Source organism: Streptopelia decaocto (genome assembly GCF_964273445.1).
Source record: "Streptopelia decaocto genome assembly, chromosome: 4".
NCBI classification, from domain to species: Eukaryota; Metazoa; Chordata; class Aves; order Columbiformes; family Columbidae; genus Streptopelia; species Streptopelia decaocto.
The window spans coordinates 77768729-77783750 of NC_138658.1; the positions used below are offsets into that span (position 1 = coordinate 77768729).

General features: G+C 54.5%; 1 protein-coding gene across 3 annotated transcripts in view; it reads right to left on the reverse strand.

Annotated features, from left to right (window-relative positions):
* The window catches only part of DYSF (dysferlin), a 101981-nt gene that overhangs the window by 45931 nt on the left and 41028 nt on the right, over positions 1 to 15022 (reverse strand). For 2 of the 3 annotated variants that reach the window (XM_082051893.1, XM_082051892.1), the window contains 9 exons: positions 14701 to 14882; positions 13647 to 13787; positions 12753 to 12782; positions 12192 to 12218; positions 7752 to 7853; positions 6907 to 7068; positions 6553 to 6718; positions 5576 to 5649; positions 927 to 989 (listed from right to left, as the gene is read on the reverse strand). In XM_082051893.1, the coding sequence (XP_081908019.1) occupies positions 927 to 989; positions 5576 to 5649; positions 6553 to 6718; positions 6907 to 7068; positions 7752 to 7853; positions 12192 to 12218; positions 12753 to 12782; positions 13647 to 13787; positions 14701 to 14882 (947 nt within the window). The remainder of the gene's footprint in view (positions 1 to 926; positions 990 to 5575; positions 5650 to 6552; positions 6719 to 6906; positions 7069 to 7751; positions 7854 to 12191; positions 12219 to 12752; positions 12783 to 13646; positions 13788 to 14700; positions 14883 to 15022) is intronic. The other variant, XM_082051894.1, reaches the window with a different exon arrangement.

Here is a 15022-nt window from a genome sequence, read left to right on the forward strand (position 1 = left end):
TCTGGGCTGAAACACGGGGGAGGAACGTGCGCAGCTCTTGGCAGGACCAGCCTATGTCCTGCAGCTCCTGGGTTGGTATCCAGGGGGATCTAAGAGGGGGGAAGAGCTCCAGGGTCACAACCCTGCTAGGGATGAATACGGGGCATGGAGAAGAATTGTTCCTCTGGAGTGTCAGCCCTGGGAAAGCAAAGCGGCTTCACTGCCTGTCTTACAAAACCCGGGAACATCTCAAACAGCTGATTTTTAATGAAAAATGCATGAAAAGAGCAAGGAGAGATCTGTCACTGGCATCTCCCCCGTCCCCACGCTTCGAGGGCACCAGGCTGTGTACCTGCAAGGACCCGGACCGTGCACAGTCCTGCTGAGGAGATGACACCTTCCTTGGGGTGAAACCTTCCCCGCTGGAAGGCCAGCACCTTCTTAGAACCATAGAATCATTTCGGTTGGATGAAACCTTTCAGATCACTGGGTTCTTAGGTCAACTTATCCAAACACGATGCCTTGTCACAGTCCCTAAGCCAGGACGTGGAAGAGACAAAGTCCCATCAGGTCCTCAACCATGTCACCACGGCCACCCAGAACACCCCATCTCCACTGAGCTACCAGTGTGATAGCACGGAAAAGCCGCTGGAAGGACATTTGACCCCAAACATGGATGCAATTCTGCCAGCTCCACAAGGACAAGAGGGAGGAATCTTCCTCACCCCTCCTCCCAGAAAATGACCTGATCTTCTTTGGCATCGAGAAAGATGTGCTGGAATGTCCACGCACCTGTCGCAAGGCTACATTTCCATTTTGATAGGGCAGCAAGGGGATCTTTCACACAAAGAAATGCCTCAGTTCTTTAAATATATACATATATGCACATATAACAGTCATAAAAAACATGAATCAAGCAAGTACGTTAGAAATTAAGCAATACATACATGAGGCTGGGCCCAAGCGGCTGGCATGTTAATTAGTGCTGAGCTGGTCATACCCTCTGCAAGCTACAAATTAAAATGATGGGTTATCAATGAGGTTAGTGAAACAATGTTCAACACTCATCCGCAAAAGCACAATTTAGCAGAAATAACGTGAATTAACCCAAACAGCAACGCTTCCCCCTCCCCTGGGGTATGAGGTTGAGATCTCCATGGACGTGGTTGGCATGAGAGTGGATTTTGGGTTCAAGTTCCCTGCATTTGGAGCTGCGTCATAGGGGAAAGATTCCCCCATAGGCTCAGTTCCCACCTGACACCCATGGGACTCCCTGAGGCTGGTGGGACACAGCTCCTCCCTGGATTGGAATGAACCTGATCATCCCTTGGGATGCAGAGGGACCTCGTGGTTGTCCCCTTGCTCTGCTTCCCATGGGGACCCAGGGAAGAGCCTGGAGAACAAGGGGGCTGCAGATGTGGAGCGGGCAGATCCACATCTGGATTGAGCCAGAAATCCCGCAGCCCTTGCACAGCCCTCCTGCGTGTGCAGCCCCGGAGGAGGAAACTGGAAAGGCTTAGCCCAGGAGAACTTGCTGCAGAAACACCGATCTTCTGGGGGTTTTATAGAATCAGAGAAAAATTTTGGTTGGAAAATCCCCTCAAGATCATCAAGTCCAACCATAACCCACCCCTGTCCTGAGAACCTCCTGTCCGTCTGTCCAGCCCTCCAGGGATGGTGACTCCAGCACTGCCCTGGGCAGCCTGTTCCAATGCCCCACAGCCCTTTGGGGAAGAAATTGTTCCCACATCCAACCTCAACCTCCCCTGGCGCAACTTGAGGCCGTTTCCTCTGCTCCTGGCGCTTGTTCCTGGGGAGCAGAGCCCCACCCCCCTGGCTCCAAGCTCCTTTCAGGCAGTTCAGAGATCAGAAGGTCTCCCCTCAGCTCCTGTTCTCCAGCTGAACCCCCCAGGTCCCTCAGCATTCAGGAGCTTCTTTTCTTCGCATTGGGTCACCATGTTTGCAGTTCATCTGCACACACGTTGGTGTTGAACAGGCTTTGGGCTGAATTTCTCACCCCGCTTGGACGAGATGGACAACAGAACAACACAGGGGGTTTCTGCATCTGTTTGTTTCCTCTGTTTCAGATGAGGACAACAAAGCGATCCTTTGTTCCAACCATCCATCAGAGCAGGGACCAAAGCCAGGCTTGGCAAGGAGAAGGACTTTGGAGCCACACAATGAAACACACACCCCTGGACGGGCAGGGACAATCCCAGCTCCTGCGTCCAAGGTCAGGATGGAGGAGCAAGAAGTGCAGAGACCGCGGTCCTGGGCATGGGCTCCGGGCCCAGAATTCATCCCTTTCCCGGGGAGAAGGGGTAGGACGGTCCCTGCAGACGGGGACCCCCCTTCACCTCCCAAACCCGGCCCTAAGGGGAGCAGAGTGGGGTGGAGGGACCCCCATGGCCGTGGGGGGTCAGACCACCCACGGAAAGGCCACCCCAAGCCATGTCCGACACCAGGAGAGGTTTGGGCATGGGAGGAACAGCATCCAGGGCCAAAATTCAGATGTTCGCAAGGGAGATGGTGGGAATTCTGGGCTGGCTTTCCAGGAACAAGCTCCCTCCTCTGCTCCCCAGACAGAAGGACAAAAGTGAAACACCAACAAAGCCAAGAATGAATCTGGGGTCAAAGGGAATAACTCAATTCATCGCAGGGTGTTTTGTTTGCGAAATGTTTGTTTCAGTAAAGAAACGGCAAGTTCTTCCACTTTGAGACCGCTGCAGCAAAGCGTTTTGGCTTCACCACAGCCCTCTCATCCTTTCACCTCCTGTTTTAATTGTTCCCCGAGTTTGAAGGTGCCTCAATAGGCTTCAACCCACCCCAGGGACCGAAGCACGTACTGGGGTCCCTCAGCTGCCACCCCTGTCCTGCCCCGGAGCCCCTGCCGCTGGGGAGCAGCAGGAGCTGTGTGCACCCGTATAGAAGAGCTCGTGCCCCCAGCTGGAGCTTTTTGTCCCCAAAAAGCTGATGTGAGGTTTCCACACAGCGTGATGAGGCTCCTGCAAGGTCGGGGAGAGCTGCAGCCCCACAGAGCCCCTCCAGCAGCAGCGTTTTGCCAGGGGGATGATCTGTTTTGGGGAAGAAGGTCCTGCCTTTGGGGCTGTGGACATGGCTAGTGAAATATTTTTTCTGACCTTTGCTGGGCATTTAAAATATAAAAATTCTGTAATGCAACACGTGCTGTCTGTTATTTTGGTTAAAGGAAAGTCAAATACAAGCAAGAGCTCACCTCACTTTGCAGCTACTCTCTGATCCTGTGGGTCCCTTCCAACTCAGGACATTCTATGATTCAAATTAGCCTACTGAGGAGCAGGTTTCAGGATGGGCTCGGAGGAGGTTCTCAGGGACACGGGTTAGTACTGGAGCCGGGTTATGGTTGGACTCGATGATGCTGAGGGTCTCTTCCAACTGCAATGGTGCTGTGATGCTATGAGAAGTGAGCTGCCTCTCTCCCCCCACCTGTCCTGTCACCTTGTGCCACCTCTGACTGTTCTTCAGCCAGGATCAACACCCAGCGCGGCGCTGAGCTGCACCAGCAACCACGATCCTGCTTGGCCTCCCAAAATACTGCAAAATACCTCATGTCTTCTGACTGACACTGGGGGCTGTGCTGCCATCCAGAGCCCTGCACAGGCTGGAGAGCTGTGCGGGGAATCATTTAATGAAATAGAACAAGGGCAAGTGTAGAGTCTTGAATCTGGGCAGGAACAGCCCCAGGTTCCAGTGTAAGTTGGGGAATGACCTATTAGAGAGCAGCGTAGGGGAAAGGGACCTGGGGGTCCTGGGGACAGCAGGGTGACCATGAGCCAGCACTGGGCCCTTGTGGCCAGGAAGCCAATGGTACCTGGGGTGGGTTAGAAGGGGGTGGTCAGTAGGTCAGAGAGGTTCTCCTGCCCCTCTGCTCTGCCCTGGGGAGACCACACCTGGAATCTTGTGTCCAGTTGTGGCCCCTCAGTTCCAGCAGGACAGGGAACTGCTGGAGAGAGTCCAGCGCAGCCACCAAGATGCTGCAGGGAGTGGAGCATCTCCCGTGTGAGGAAAGGCTGAGGGAGCTGGGGCTCTGGAGCTGGACAAGAGGACACTGAGGGGGGACTCATTCCTGGGGATCAAGATGGAAAGGGGGAGTGTCAGGAGGATGGAGCCAGGCTCTTCTGGTGACAACCAGGGACAGGACAAGGGGCAATGGGTGCAAACTGGAACACAGGAGGTTCCACTTGAATTTGAGAAGCAACTTGTTGGGGGTGAGGGTGGCAGAGCCTGGCCCAGGCTGCCCAGGGAGGTTGTGGAGTCTCCTTCTGTGCAGACATTCCAACCCGCCTGGACACCTTCCTGTGGAACCTCAGCTGGGTGTTCCTGCTCCATGGGGAGATTGCACTGGATGATCTTCTGAGGTGCCTTCAACCCCGGACATCCTGTGATTCCGTGATACCCCAAAATACCCTGCTCAGCTGCCTTCACCTCTGGGTCAGCATCTCCAAGAGGTCCCCTGAGCCAAAGCAGTGATGAAGTTTGCACCTTTGGTTCCTCAAATGCAGGTGTAAATCATAGAACCACAGAATCATTTTGGTTGGAAAAGCCTCTCAAGATCATGGAGTCCAACCATAACCCACCCTGTCCCTGCCCCATGTCCTGAGAACCTCATGTCCATCTGTCCAGCCCTCCAGGGATGGTGACTCCAGCACTGCCCTGGGCAGCCTGTTCAATGCCCCACAGCCCTTTGGGGAAGAAATTGTTCCCACATCCAACCTCAGCCTCCCCGGTGCAACTTGAGGCCGTTTCCTCTGCTCCTGGCGCTTGTGAATAGAAACACTGAGATGCCACCAAGGAGATGAATAAAGAGCAGAAGTAGCTGATACTGAAACTCCACATCTTGCTGTTATGGGCAGTGAAAGGCAAGGCCAGAGGCACACCAGAGGGGCAGATCTCTTAAGCTCAGGCTTTTCTAGCCTGAGGTACCACCCAGCCTTTTAAACAGGATGGAAGGAAACACCAGCACATGTTGAATCCACCAAAGGGAACAGGAGACCACAAAAAGCTCCACCAAATGCCTATGAGACCACTTCCAGCAATCAGGGTCACCTACAGATTTCTGTGCCATGCACACACACGTCAGCACCGACAGGTCTCAAAGAGGACACATCTGCTGGCAGAGAAACCCAAGGGCCATTGACACGTGAAGCACCAGCAGGACCAGTGTGGGCAGACACCTTCCAGCTGTGCTCCAGAGGAGGAACAGCAGCCCCAGCGGCACGTCCAGCCATCTACACAGGACACCTGAGACCCCTCAGGCTCCTGGTACAGAGAGATTTGCTTTCTGCAACAGCAAACATTCTGTTATCCCTCCTCCGGAAAAGCAAATCTGACGCCTGGTGTTAAACACAGGGGGAAGGACGAGTTTGTGGTCGTTCAGTGTGGGATGGTGGAGGAGAGGGAGGGAAAACAGAGACTAAAGGAAGGTTAAAACCAGACACAACCTCACATCAGAGATCTGCATCGCTCTCTGCCCCAGCCCCGCACCCACACAAGTTCCCCTGTATCACACAAAGTAAGAACCAGTGTCACCTTCCCACCGCTGTGACGTTTTCCATACCTGCGCAGGAATAAGAGGCTCTTTGTCGTCGATGTCGATGAGGACGTCATCCCTGGGCGTGAGGCTCACGTCATCTGCAATCAGAGCAAGCACGAGCGTGACCAGGGCATCCAGCTGCTGGAAACCCCAAAGCTGAGCCGCCTTGGGATCAAGCTCCAGGAGCAATCTGAGCCTTGCCCAGAACCTCCACAGCAGCCAAAGCCCATCGAATCATAGAATCACAGAATCTTTTTAGTTGAAAAAGCCCCTCAGGTCATGGAGTCCAACCATAACCAGTCCAACCATACCCCACCCTGTCCCTGCCACATGTCCTGAGAACCTCATGTCCGTCTGTCCAGCCCTCCAGGGATGGTGACTCCAGCACTGCCCTGGGCAGCCTGTTCAATGCCCCACAGACCTTTGGGGAAGAAATTGTTCCCACATCCAACCTCAACCTCCCCTGGCGCAACTTGAGGCCGTTTCCTCTGCTCCTGGTGCTTGTTCCTGGGGAGCAGAGCCCGACCCCCCTGGCTCCAAGCTCCTTTCAGGCAGTTCAGAGATCAGAAGGTCTCCCCTCAGCTCCTGTTCTCCAGCTGAACCCCCCAGGTCCCTCAGCCGCTCCATCACACTTGTGCTCCAGCCCCTCACCAGCTCCGTTCCCTTCTCTTCACTCGCTCCAGCACCTCAAGGCCTTTCTTGGCGTGAGGAGCCCAGAACTGAACACAGTTCCTGGGGGCTGAACAGCTTGGCCAAGGGAAAACCCATCTCACCAACCCACCCCAGTGCTAAACTCCTTCTTGGCATCTCCTGGGCTTTTTGTATCAGACCTACAGCTGGGCTGAGCTAGAAGCAGAATCATAGAATCATTCGGGTTGGAAGAGACCCTCAAGATCATCAAGTCCAACCACAACCTGACATACATATGTACAGCGACCCACAGCTCCTCCTGGAGATGATCATGGGTGTGGAACCAGCATGGTCCTCACGGCAGCACGTACCTGAGGGCTCCTGGGGACCACTCGTCTCCTCTTCGTAGGGGTTACAGTAGAAGTCCTCCAAGGAGCGGATGGTGCACTGTCCCACCACGGGCCTTCGGCCAAATGGCCTGTTGTCAATGATTTTGATGATGATGGGGGGGCTGTACAGGCTCTCCTGGGGTAAACGCTGTGGGGAAAGGGGAGGGACCCCATAACTACGCAGGGCAGGGAGGGCGGCAGCTCTGAGTCTCCCCAGAGGGAAGCAAGGCTGAGCAGGACACAATTAGCGCCATCACAGGGTGCATTTTTAGTGGGGCCTTTGGAGGTCCTTCCCAACCAGCTCTCATCACTGCACGGTGGGGACCAGGTCCTCACCACTTCCATGAAGAGCACAGAGACATCAAAGTTGGGGTTCTTCTTGACGTTCTTGATGACGCAGGACTGCACGAGCTGCCCACTACACTCCACTATCAGGCTGGGGGAGGTGACGCTGGCCAGCTGGTAGCTCTTGAGGTTCCTCAGCCCCCAGGCCAGGATCTGAAGGGTGAGAGGAACAGACAGCAAAGAATGAGCCAAAAATCTGCCCCCGGGTCTCTCAGCGAGCTTCTCAGCGATGGAGGTAAACGTGAAGGTTGGAAAACCAGGAAGGAGAGATGAATCAACCATGTGGGACAACTTGTGCTGGGAAAAGCCAGGTCGTACCCATATGCACCAATAAACCAGGTGCACAACTGAAGGGACCATCTTTCTTTTGGGCAAGCACCCTGGTGCAAGGCAGACCCTTCTAAAACAGCAGGTGTGAGCCAGGGCTGCGCTCTGCCCTCGGACATGGCCACTTGGTGAAACTCTTCCCCAGCAAGACAACGAGGCTGTGCTGGGGGAAGCCCTGGTGGGACACAGGGACCAGGGACAGGCACGTGATGGGAGCAAAAGAGAATATGGGCCAACTTATTGGTCCATTGAGGCAACCACGGCCAGTAGGAGTGAAGGGAACGGTGGGTTTTGCAGACAGGCCAACCCTACAGCCAGGCTTGCTCTGTTCAAATGCTTTAGAGAGACTTTCTTGGTTGACAACCAATGGACAGGACCAGCTCCCAGCACTGCAGGACTCTGGATCCACAGAGTTTGGCTCGGATGCCATTTCTGAGCCTCATGCCCCACGTGGGACACCCGTTTGGGGTGTTACCTGCGAGGGGGCGGGCCGTCTCCCCATCACTCACCTCGATGGCCGTGCGCTGCAGCACCGGTTTGATTCCTTGGGGGACCATGTAAATGTTGGGCTCCCGCTGGGGCGGGGGGTACGGCAGGTCCAGGTCCGCGGACTGCGGGGACACAGAGGGGCGAAGGACATGTCAGGACACGGCACTGGGGACACCAACCCCGTCACCTCCCCCTCCCCACGCTGCGTCCTTCTCTGCAAAGCTCATCTCCCCCTGACGTCCAGGACACTGAGACAGGGGGAGGTGAGGGCTGGGAGGATAAATGCACTTGCAAAGTGCTTCTCTCCCTTTAATCTGACCCTGGAAAAGATCAAACCTCTGCTCAGAGCCATCCCTGAGCTTTCCCGAGGGATCCGCCTTTCATCAAGGTTCAACCTCCTTTTGGGGAGGAAGGGATGAAAGAGCATCCATCCCACACCAGGACCCTGGTGAGATAGTTATGCAGAGGGATGAGGACAGGAGATGAAGCAGCAGCAGCAGGGGGTAAATTAGAATCATAGATTAGCTTGGGTTGGAGGGACCTTCCCAGCCCCCCAGTTCCCCCCTGTCATGAGCAGGGACATCTGCACCAGCTCAGGGTGCTCAGAGCCCCGTCCAGCCTGGCCTGGGATGTCTCAGGGATGGTTTATCCACCACCTCTCTGGGAACCTGCCCAGGCTCTCACCACCCTCAGGGCAACAATTTCTTCCTTGAGTTGGCCAGCGTGAGGAGCTGTGACCAGGCCACGCGTTAGTGGGCCAGCACGGTGGGATGGAGGGTCTCATCACCTCCAGATGCAGGAAGGGGCTGTTGTTCACCCAACAGCTCAGATACAAACTGTACCTGGCAGCCACCAACCCGCCGGCACAGGACGGGGCAGATGAAGCTGTCTGTGCGCCCTGGATACAGAAGGATGTTTCCTTCAAGGAGGGACCAAATATAAAAGGCAGGTGAGGGACTCAAGATTTGCCTTCCCAGAGGAGGAAAGCGAGGAGGCGGATTCCCCGGCTGCCCGCGGGGGACGGGCTCGGAGCCCTCTGCACGGCTTGGGTTCCTCTTGACCTGCATGTTCCACTGCAGAGCCACCGAAAAGGTGGGAATGAAAGCAAAACCCTCTAAAAAATGCAACCCTCAGCCAAGGGCAGTTGGAACCAATTTAGCAGCCCAGCATTCTTTTCAGGCTGGAGTATTATTGCATTAAGTTAAGTGTGTATGTGTATTTCAATTATAGCATTGGTTCAGGTTTGTATTTGTACGTACATAAATGCTCTACAAAGGGAATCTTCCCGGTGGCATGTCAGACATCCTAGACGCTAAGCTTTCGTTTTCATTGGCAATCGCTGGCGGCTGCTGAATCGAGCTGCTCGTCAGCTGAAGACTTTGGGTAACTCGGTTTTGGGGGCGGCTGTCGGGGTTCTCAGAGGGGACAGACAGCAAACCTGGGTCACACAGTCCACAGCAACGGTCCGTGCGGGCAGGGAAGGGCGGTTACCCGGGAGGTGAAGGGAGCAGAGCGGAGCATCCCCAGCACCCCTCGGGTGCTCGGCACTTCTGGTAACCAGCCTGCTTACCCAGAGCCTTGATTTCATCAAATCACAGCATCACAGAACCATCTTGGTTGGAGAAGACCCTCAAAATCACCAAGTCCAACTGTTCCTCCACGCCTGTCCCTGCCGCACATCCTGAGAACCTCATGTCCGTCTGTCCAGCCCTCCAGGGATGGTGACTCCAGCACTGCCCTGGGCAGCCTGTTCCAATGCCCAACAGCCCTTTGGGGAAGAAATTGTTCCCCAGATCCAACCTCAACCTCTCCTGTCTCCTCAATAAGACACTGCACCATCAACATGAGTCGATCCTTCCTTGGGTAGAAGGATAAACTGAATGGCCCTTGAAGATCTATCCTCAGCTTCCACCTGTGATCCAGAGCACTTAGAGCACACCAAGGTGACTGAAGCAAGAAGAGCCTCGGTTTATCCTTGTTTAGCGATGTGTGCTCATTCCTGGCTTTAAATGTGCTTAAGCTGCATTCAAGTTGCACAAGAGAGATGCAGATCTGGAGGAGCCACCTAGACCACCTCCAGACGCCAAGGTGGGCTCGGACTCCACACAGCCCCTCCGAGATGGCTGCACAGTCTGTTCCCAAAAAGTTGTTCATTTGTTTTTCCCCTAACGGAGCATCTAAATCTTCACTGATGCAAATGACATAGGTTGCATTTCCTTATAGTCATAGAATCACAGAACAGTTTGGGTTGAAGGGACCTTCCCAGCTCCCCCAGTGCCACCCCTGCCATGAGCAGGGACATCTTCAGCAGCTCAGGTTGCTCAGCCATTGGACTAAAGATCATTTTGGCAAATCTGTGTGGGAAAGGGGAAAGCTTTGGGAAAGAGCTCCTGCCTGTCCCCATCCCCCCGGTTCAACAGCAGCTTTGAAAGCCAATGGTGCACATTGGCTCCTGACACTGCAACCTCTTCCACGAGCACCAGATGTTTCTAAGCCCTTCTCAATCCCTGCTGCTCTCCTGGATGTTTCACAGTGGTTCTCTTGGTTCTCCGCATTAAATGTTGCAGCAGATGAGGCAGAAGTGAGCAGTGAGTCCTGGGGACAAGGCAGGTGCAGGAGGGGGAGAACGGGGAACAAGCAATTCCCAGACACAGCTCTCAACCCAGACACAGCAGGCGGGATGGAGGAGACATCCATAAAGAGACCTTTGGGGTCTGCTGGCACCTGGGGTGCTTTGAACGAGATAAATCAGCGGGAATTTGGGTGAAAGGGAGCTCTGGAGGTCACCTAGTCCAACCCTGACTTTGATACAGGGTTGGAAGAGCGGTGAGTGAAAGCCAACACAGATCAGACCAGTTAAAGCCATGGCTGGGAAGGTCTCCCAGTTTGAGAGCATGGCTGGGCCGTGTTGTTTCAAGAAGGGCTTAAACCCCAGTGCTTGGAGGGGATCATAGAATCATCGAATGTCCTGAGCTGGAAGGGAATCTTGCCCCAGAAGACTCGTCCCATCTGCACCAGGAATGCAGTACAAAATAATCTGGTGTCAGTCTGGTCGTTCAGATAGATCACGAACCTGAACGATGCATATATGGGCCTGATTCTCCAGAAGGCTCGATTTTTACTAAGAGCACAGGAGACATGAGGTGGGCATCACCCTTGTGGCCGCAGCCTCAGCGGGGCGGTCTGGCCGGGCCATGGCTGAGGGTGCTGGTCTCTCTGAGAGTGTCTGCTGGGACTTTGCTCGTTTCTGGTCAACGGAACAGAGGGACAGAGGAGAGGTGAGTGTTTGGGGAGCAAAGGTACCCGTTGGAGGAGCCCCTCGTAGAACAAGGCAGGGGTGCAGAGCTGCGGAGTGCCCCGTCCAGCAAAGGCACGGCAAGAAACGGAGGAGAAAGACCAGAGAGATGGTTACATATACACGAGCTCACCCATCTCAGCCCACGCGGAGCACAAAGATGCGCCCCACACCATCAGGAAAGGCCACTTGGGTGGAAGAAACCCATCTGCAAAAATGTGTTCAGCCCACCCAGATTTTCATGGAGATGTGGGCGGGTTCTTTGCGTGCCCCAAGTCCTTCCTAGCACACCTCCCCGACTTCGGGGTTCACTGGCTCCCAGGGCCACCGCGACACTCAAACAGACGTGCCGCTCCTTCAGCTCCCTGCCTTGGGTTGTCCCAGGTACCAGCCCATCCTGAGAGCACCTGCTTGGGCTGATCCGCTCCGCAGGGTCCACAAGGGCCCGGGAGCAACTCTGACCCGTTGCCCAAGTAGTAGCTTGGGATCCCAAAGAGATTTTTTTATTTTTTTTATTATTACTATTACTATTACTATTACTATTACTATTACTATTACTATTACTATTACTATTACTATTACTATTACTATTACTATTACTATTAATATTATTATTCAGAACAACTGGAACAGTTGATTCATTGAGCCAATTTGGAATTGACAACTAACACCTGGAAAAACGTTTCTAAACCTGGAAGAGGCAATGGAGAAAGGGATGTACACACACGGCTGGGCAACGTTTGTCTCTCTAACCTCCCAACTGGAAGTGTGGCAGTGGCTAAAGCAAAATCTGCAACTGGAGTGCAGCACATGCCCCAATTCATGGGGAATTCCCCATGAAAACTACAGACCTTTCAACTGGGATTTCAGCCAAAGGTCAGCCTAGCATTTTGGCTTTCGCACGCTTTGTTTGGCAGGTTGAACACCACTAGATCTCATGCACACGCATCCCACAAAGGTGAAATGTCACCCAACATGCTTCGCCATTGGGAACACATCTTGGGTTAAGCACAGAGCCCATCTACTCCGCGCTGCTGGTGACCACCCAGGCTACTAAAATCCCGATGCTGTTGACTCGGCTCATCTGAAAAGAAGTGGCTGCCACATCAAGGCACAATTTTAACAGTCCCCAAGATGAAGAGACAAGTGAAGCTTACAGACTCACCTCGTCCAGGCTGGAGGCCAGCTCGCTCTGGGGAAGAGGAGAGCACACAGTTAGAGCAACGCTCATCAATAAGCACATCCTAGGGCTTACAACTGTAGCTGATAACCGAATGGGAAAAGCATGTTTCCCAAGTTCCTGCACAACAGTCCACAGGTTTGAGAAGAAATCAGTGTAGGTGACTCAAAACCATTGAAAATCCAGCGACAGTTAACGCCTTTGCTCAGCCAGGCTGCATGGGGGGAATCAAAGCCCTTTGTGATGGGGATTATTAAATGATCGCAGGGCAGGAAGGGAACAGTGTGTTCAAACCTGAGGAATCGTATCAGGAATGGGGCACGTTTGCGCTGTCTTAGGGATCAGAAGTGAGCTGCATCACTAGCTCCAGCCCTCTTTACCACCAGCTGAAGGGAACTGGCATCTCAGCATGGGGATGGAGAAATGGCTGCACAAGAGTCCACTCAAACCTCTGCGGGAGCAGCTGGTGGTGCTGGGACCCAGCAGCTCTGTCGGGGTGGGGATGGTTTGAGGGGTGCAGAGCTGCAAAGGGGAGAAAGGCCTTACCTCGAAGCCAGGGATGTGATGGACAGCTGGCTGCGGAGAAAAAAGAAATGTATTTTCCATTTGCACTGCTGGTGCTAACTCAGCTTTAGCTGGCAGAGAAACATCCATCCTCCCATAGCCACACGGTACCCACTCCATGCCCAGCGCTGGGCTGCAAAACCTGGGCAGGAGGGCAGGGCTGTCCCTACCATGAGGAGGCACCAGCAGAGCCTGAAATCCACCCGGCTGCTTTCTGCTGGGGTCAAGCATGGTCCTTGGAGAGGGGAGTCCTCCCCAGGGGCACAGAACCCCAGCCTGGTGGGGCTGAAGGTCCCTCTGTAGATTCCCAGCCCCAACTGCTCACGCAGGGTCCCAGAGCAGATCACGCAGGGTCACAGAGCAGATCACGCAGGATCCCAGGGGGTTTGAATGTCCCAGAGCAGGAGACTCCACACCCGCTCTGGGCAGCCTGGGCCAGGCTCTGGCACCTCCCAGCAAAGACATTTCTGCTCATGTTCAGATGGAGCCTCCTGTGTTTCAGTCTGTGCCCGTTGCCCCTCACCCTGGCGCTGGGCACCACTGAACAGAGTCTGGTCCATCCTCTGACACCCACCCTGAGCTATTGATCCATTGATCACATCCCTCTCAGCTTCTCTTCTCCAGCGGAGCAGCCCCAGCTCCCTCACCCTGTCGCAGAGCAGAGCTGGTTGCTCCTCACAGGAGCTGCTCCCAGCGCACCGGTGGAGCCAGCGCTCAGCACCACGGCTGGGGCTGCTCAGAGCAACCATCGCGTGAAACTGAGGACAACCAAGCCCAGGTGGACACAACTCAGCACCGAGCAAAGGTTGAATCCTGCTGGGTGCGGAGGGACTCCGAGGGAAGAAGCCAGCACTGGAAATAGGATGGGGAGCTCACCTTCTCCCTCTGGATGAGCTCGAAGGCAGCCAGCAGCTCCCCGACGTTCCTGTTGGCCTTGGTGACCGGGTGCCAGGAGAGCCGCGGCGAGCGGGTCAGGCTGGGCTTGCAGATGCAGCGCCCCATGAACTCATCCGCACCCTGAAAGGCAAACACGGGCACGAGGAGCTTTCTCCCCACCCCACCTCCCAGCGGAGTCCATCACCACGCGCCGGCATCTCAGTCCAGGCCACCGCTCAGAAACCAGGCTCAGCGTCTGAACCACTATGGGACCAGTTCAGAAAAAAGAGATGGTTTTGGTGCTCATACAGACTCCACTTTCCAAACCCCTCCCTGTAACTCCTAGGGATAGAAATGGACTTTCTTGTGCATTTTGGCTTAAACAGAAGGTGAAATTCCTATGGTATCATACCATTTCCAGAGCAGGAGCTCTGGGTATAGCATGAAGTATCAGCAGCTCTTAAAAAGCCCGTTCACTGGTCTGCAATGGGACCTTCAGCTGCCTTTGCTGCTTCATGATGGTGTCTTTTGGAGGAGGGAGCACGAGAGGGTTCCGAGAGGTTCCTGAGACATTCGTGAGATGGATTCTAAGTGCTCTTCACTCATGCACTGCTCTTGCACAGAGTCCGAAGTCCCTTCTGCCCTTGTGACAGGCTACAGCCCAGGCTTTTTAGGAAGGACTCAAGGTTATCTCACCAGCCCCCAAATACCATCACTACGAGACCCCTCAGATAGCTTTGGGAGCTGAGCAAACAACCTGCTGCGGCCCCTGTGTGCAGGACTGCTGCAGATCTTGTCCCACAAGGAAATGCCGTTAATTTGGCCACTCTGCAAAACTCGATGCAGATGCAGGTTTGGTAACTAGAGCAGGGTCACCAGGGACATCCCTGGCTGAGCTGTTTGCTGAATTTGTGTCTTCTGAGTGCTCAGCTCCGTGGCTGAGCCGCCCAGAGGTGTTTCAGCATCGCAGTGCAGAGGGCAGGAGCGGTGTCACACCTCTGTCCCCCCCAGCACACTCACACCAGGAAGGTCCAGCCCCTGTCGACATACTTACGTAGGTGTCGTGGTCATATATTTCCACCACGATGTTGGGAGGGGAGTCAGACACGTTCTGGGGGTCCCCGAAGATCTCGATCTCATAGAAGATGAGTGTCTGGTCCCAGGTGGGGTTCAGGGTGTTCTTGATCACCACTGTCTTCTGGCTTTGGTGGAGGAAGGAGACAATGGCATAAGGATCTGCAAGGGACGACAGACATGAGACGGAGGGTGAATTAGAGCTCCCCGTCCAGGATGGAGAAGGAAATTCACGGTCATTTAAGAGCCAGTGGGTTATGTGGGGAAGACTGAACAGGCTGAAGGAGCTGCAGGTCGTTTAG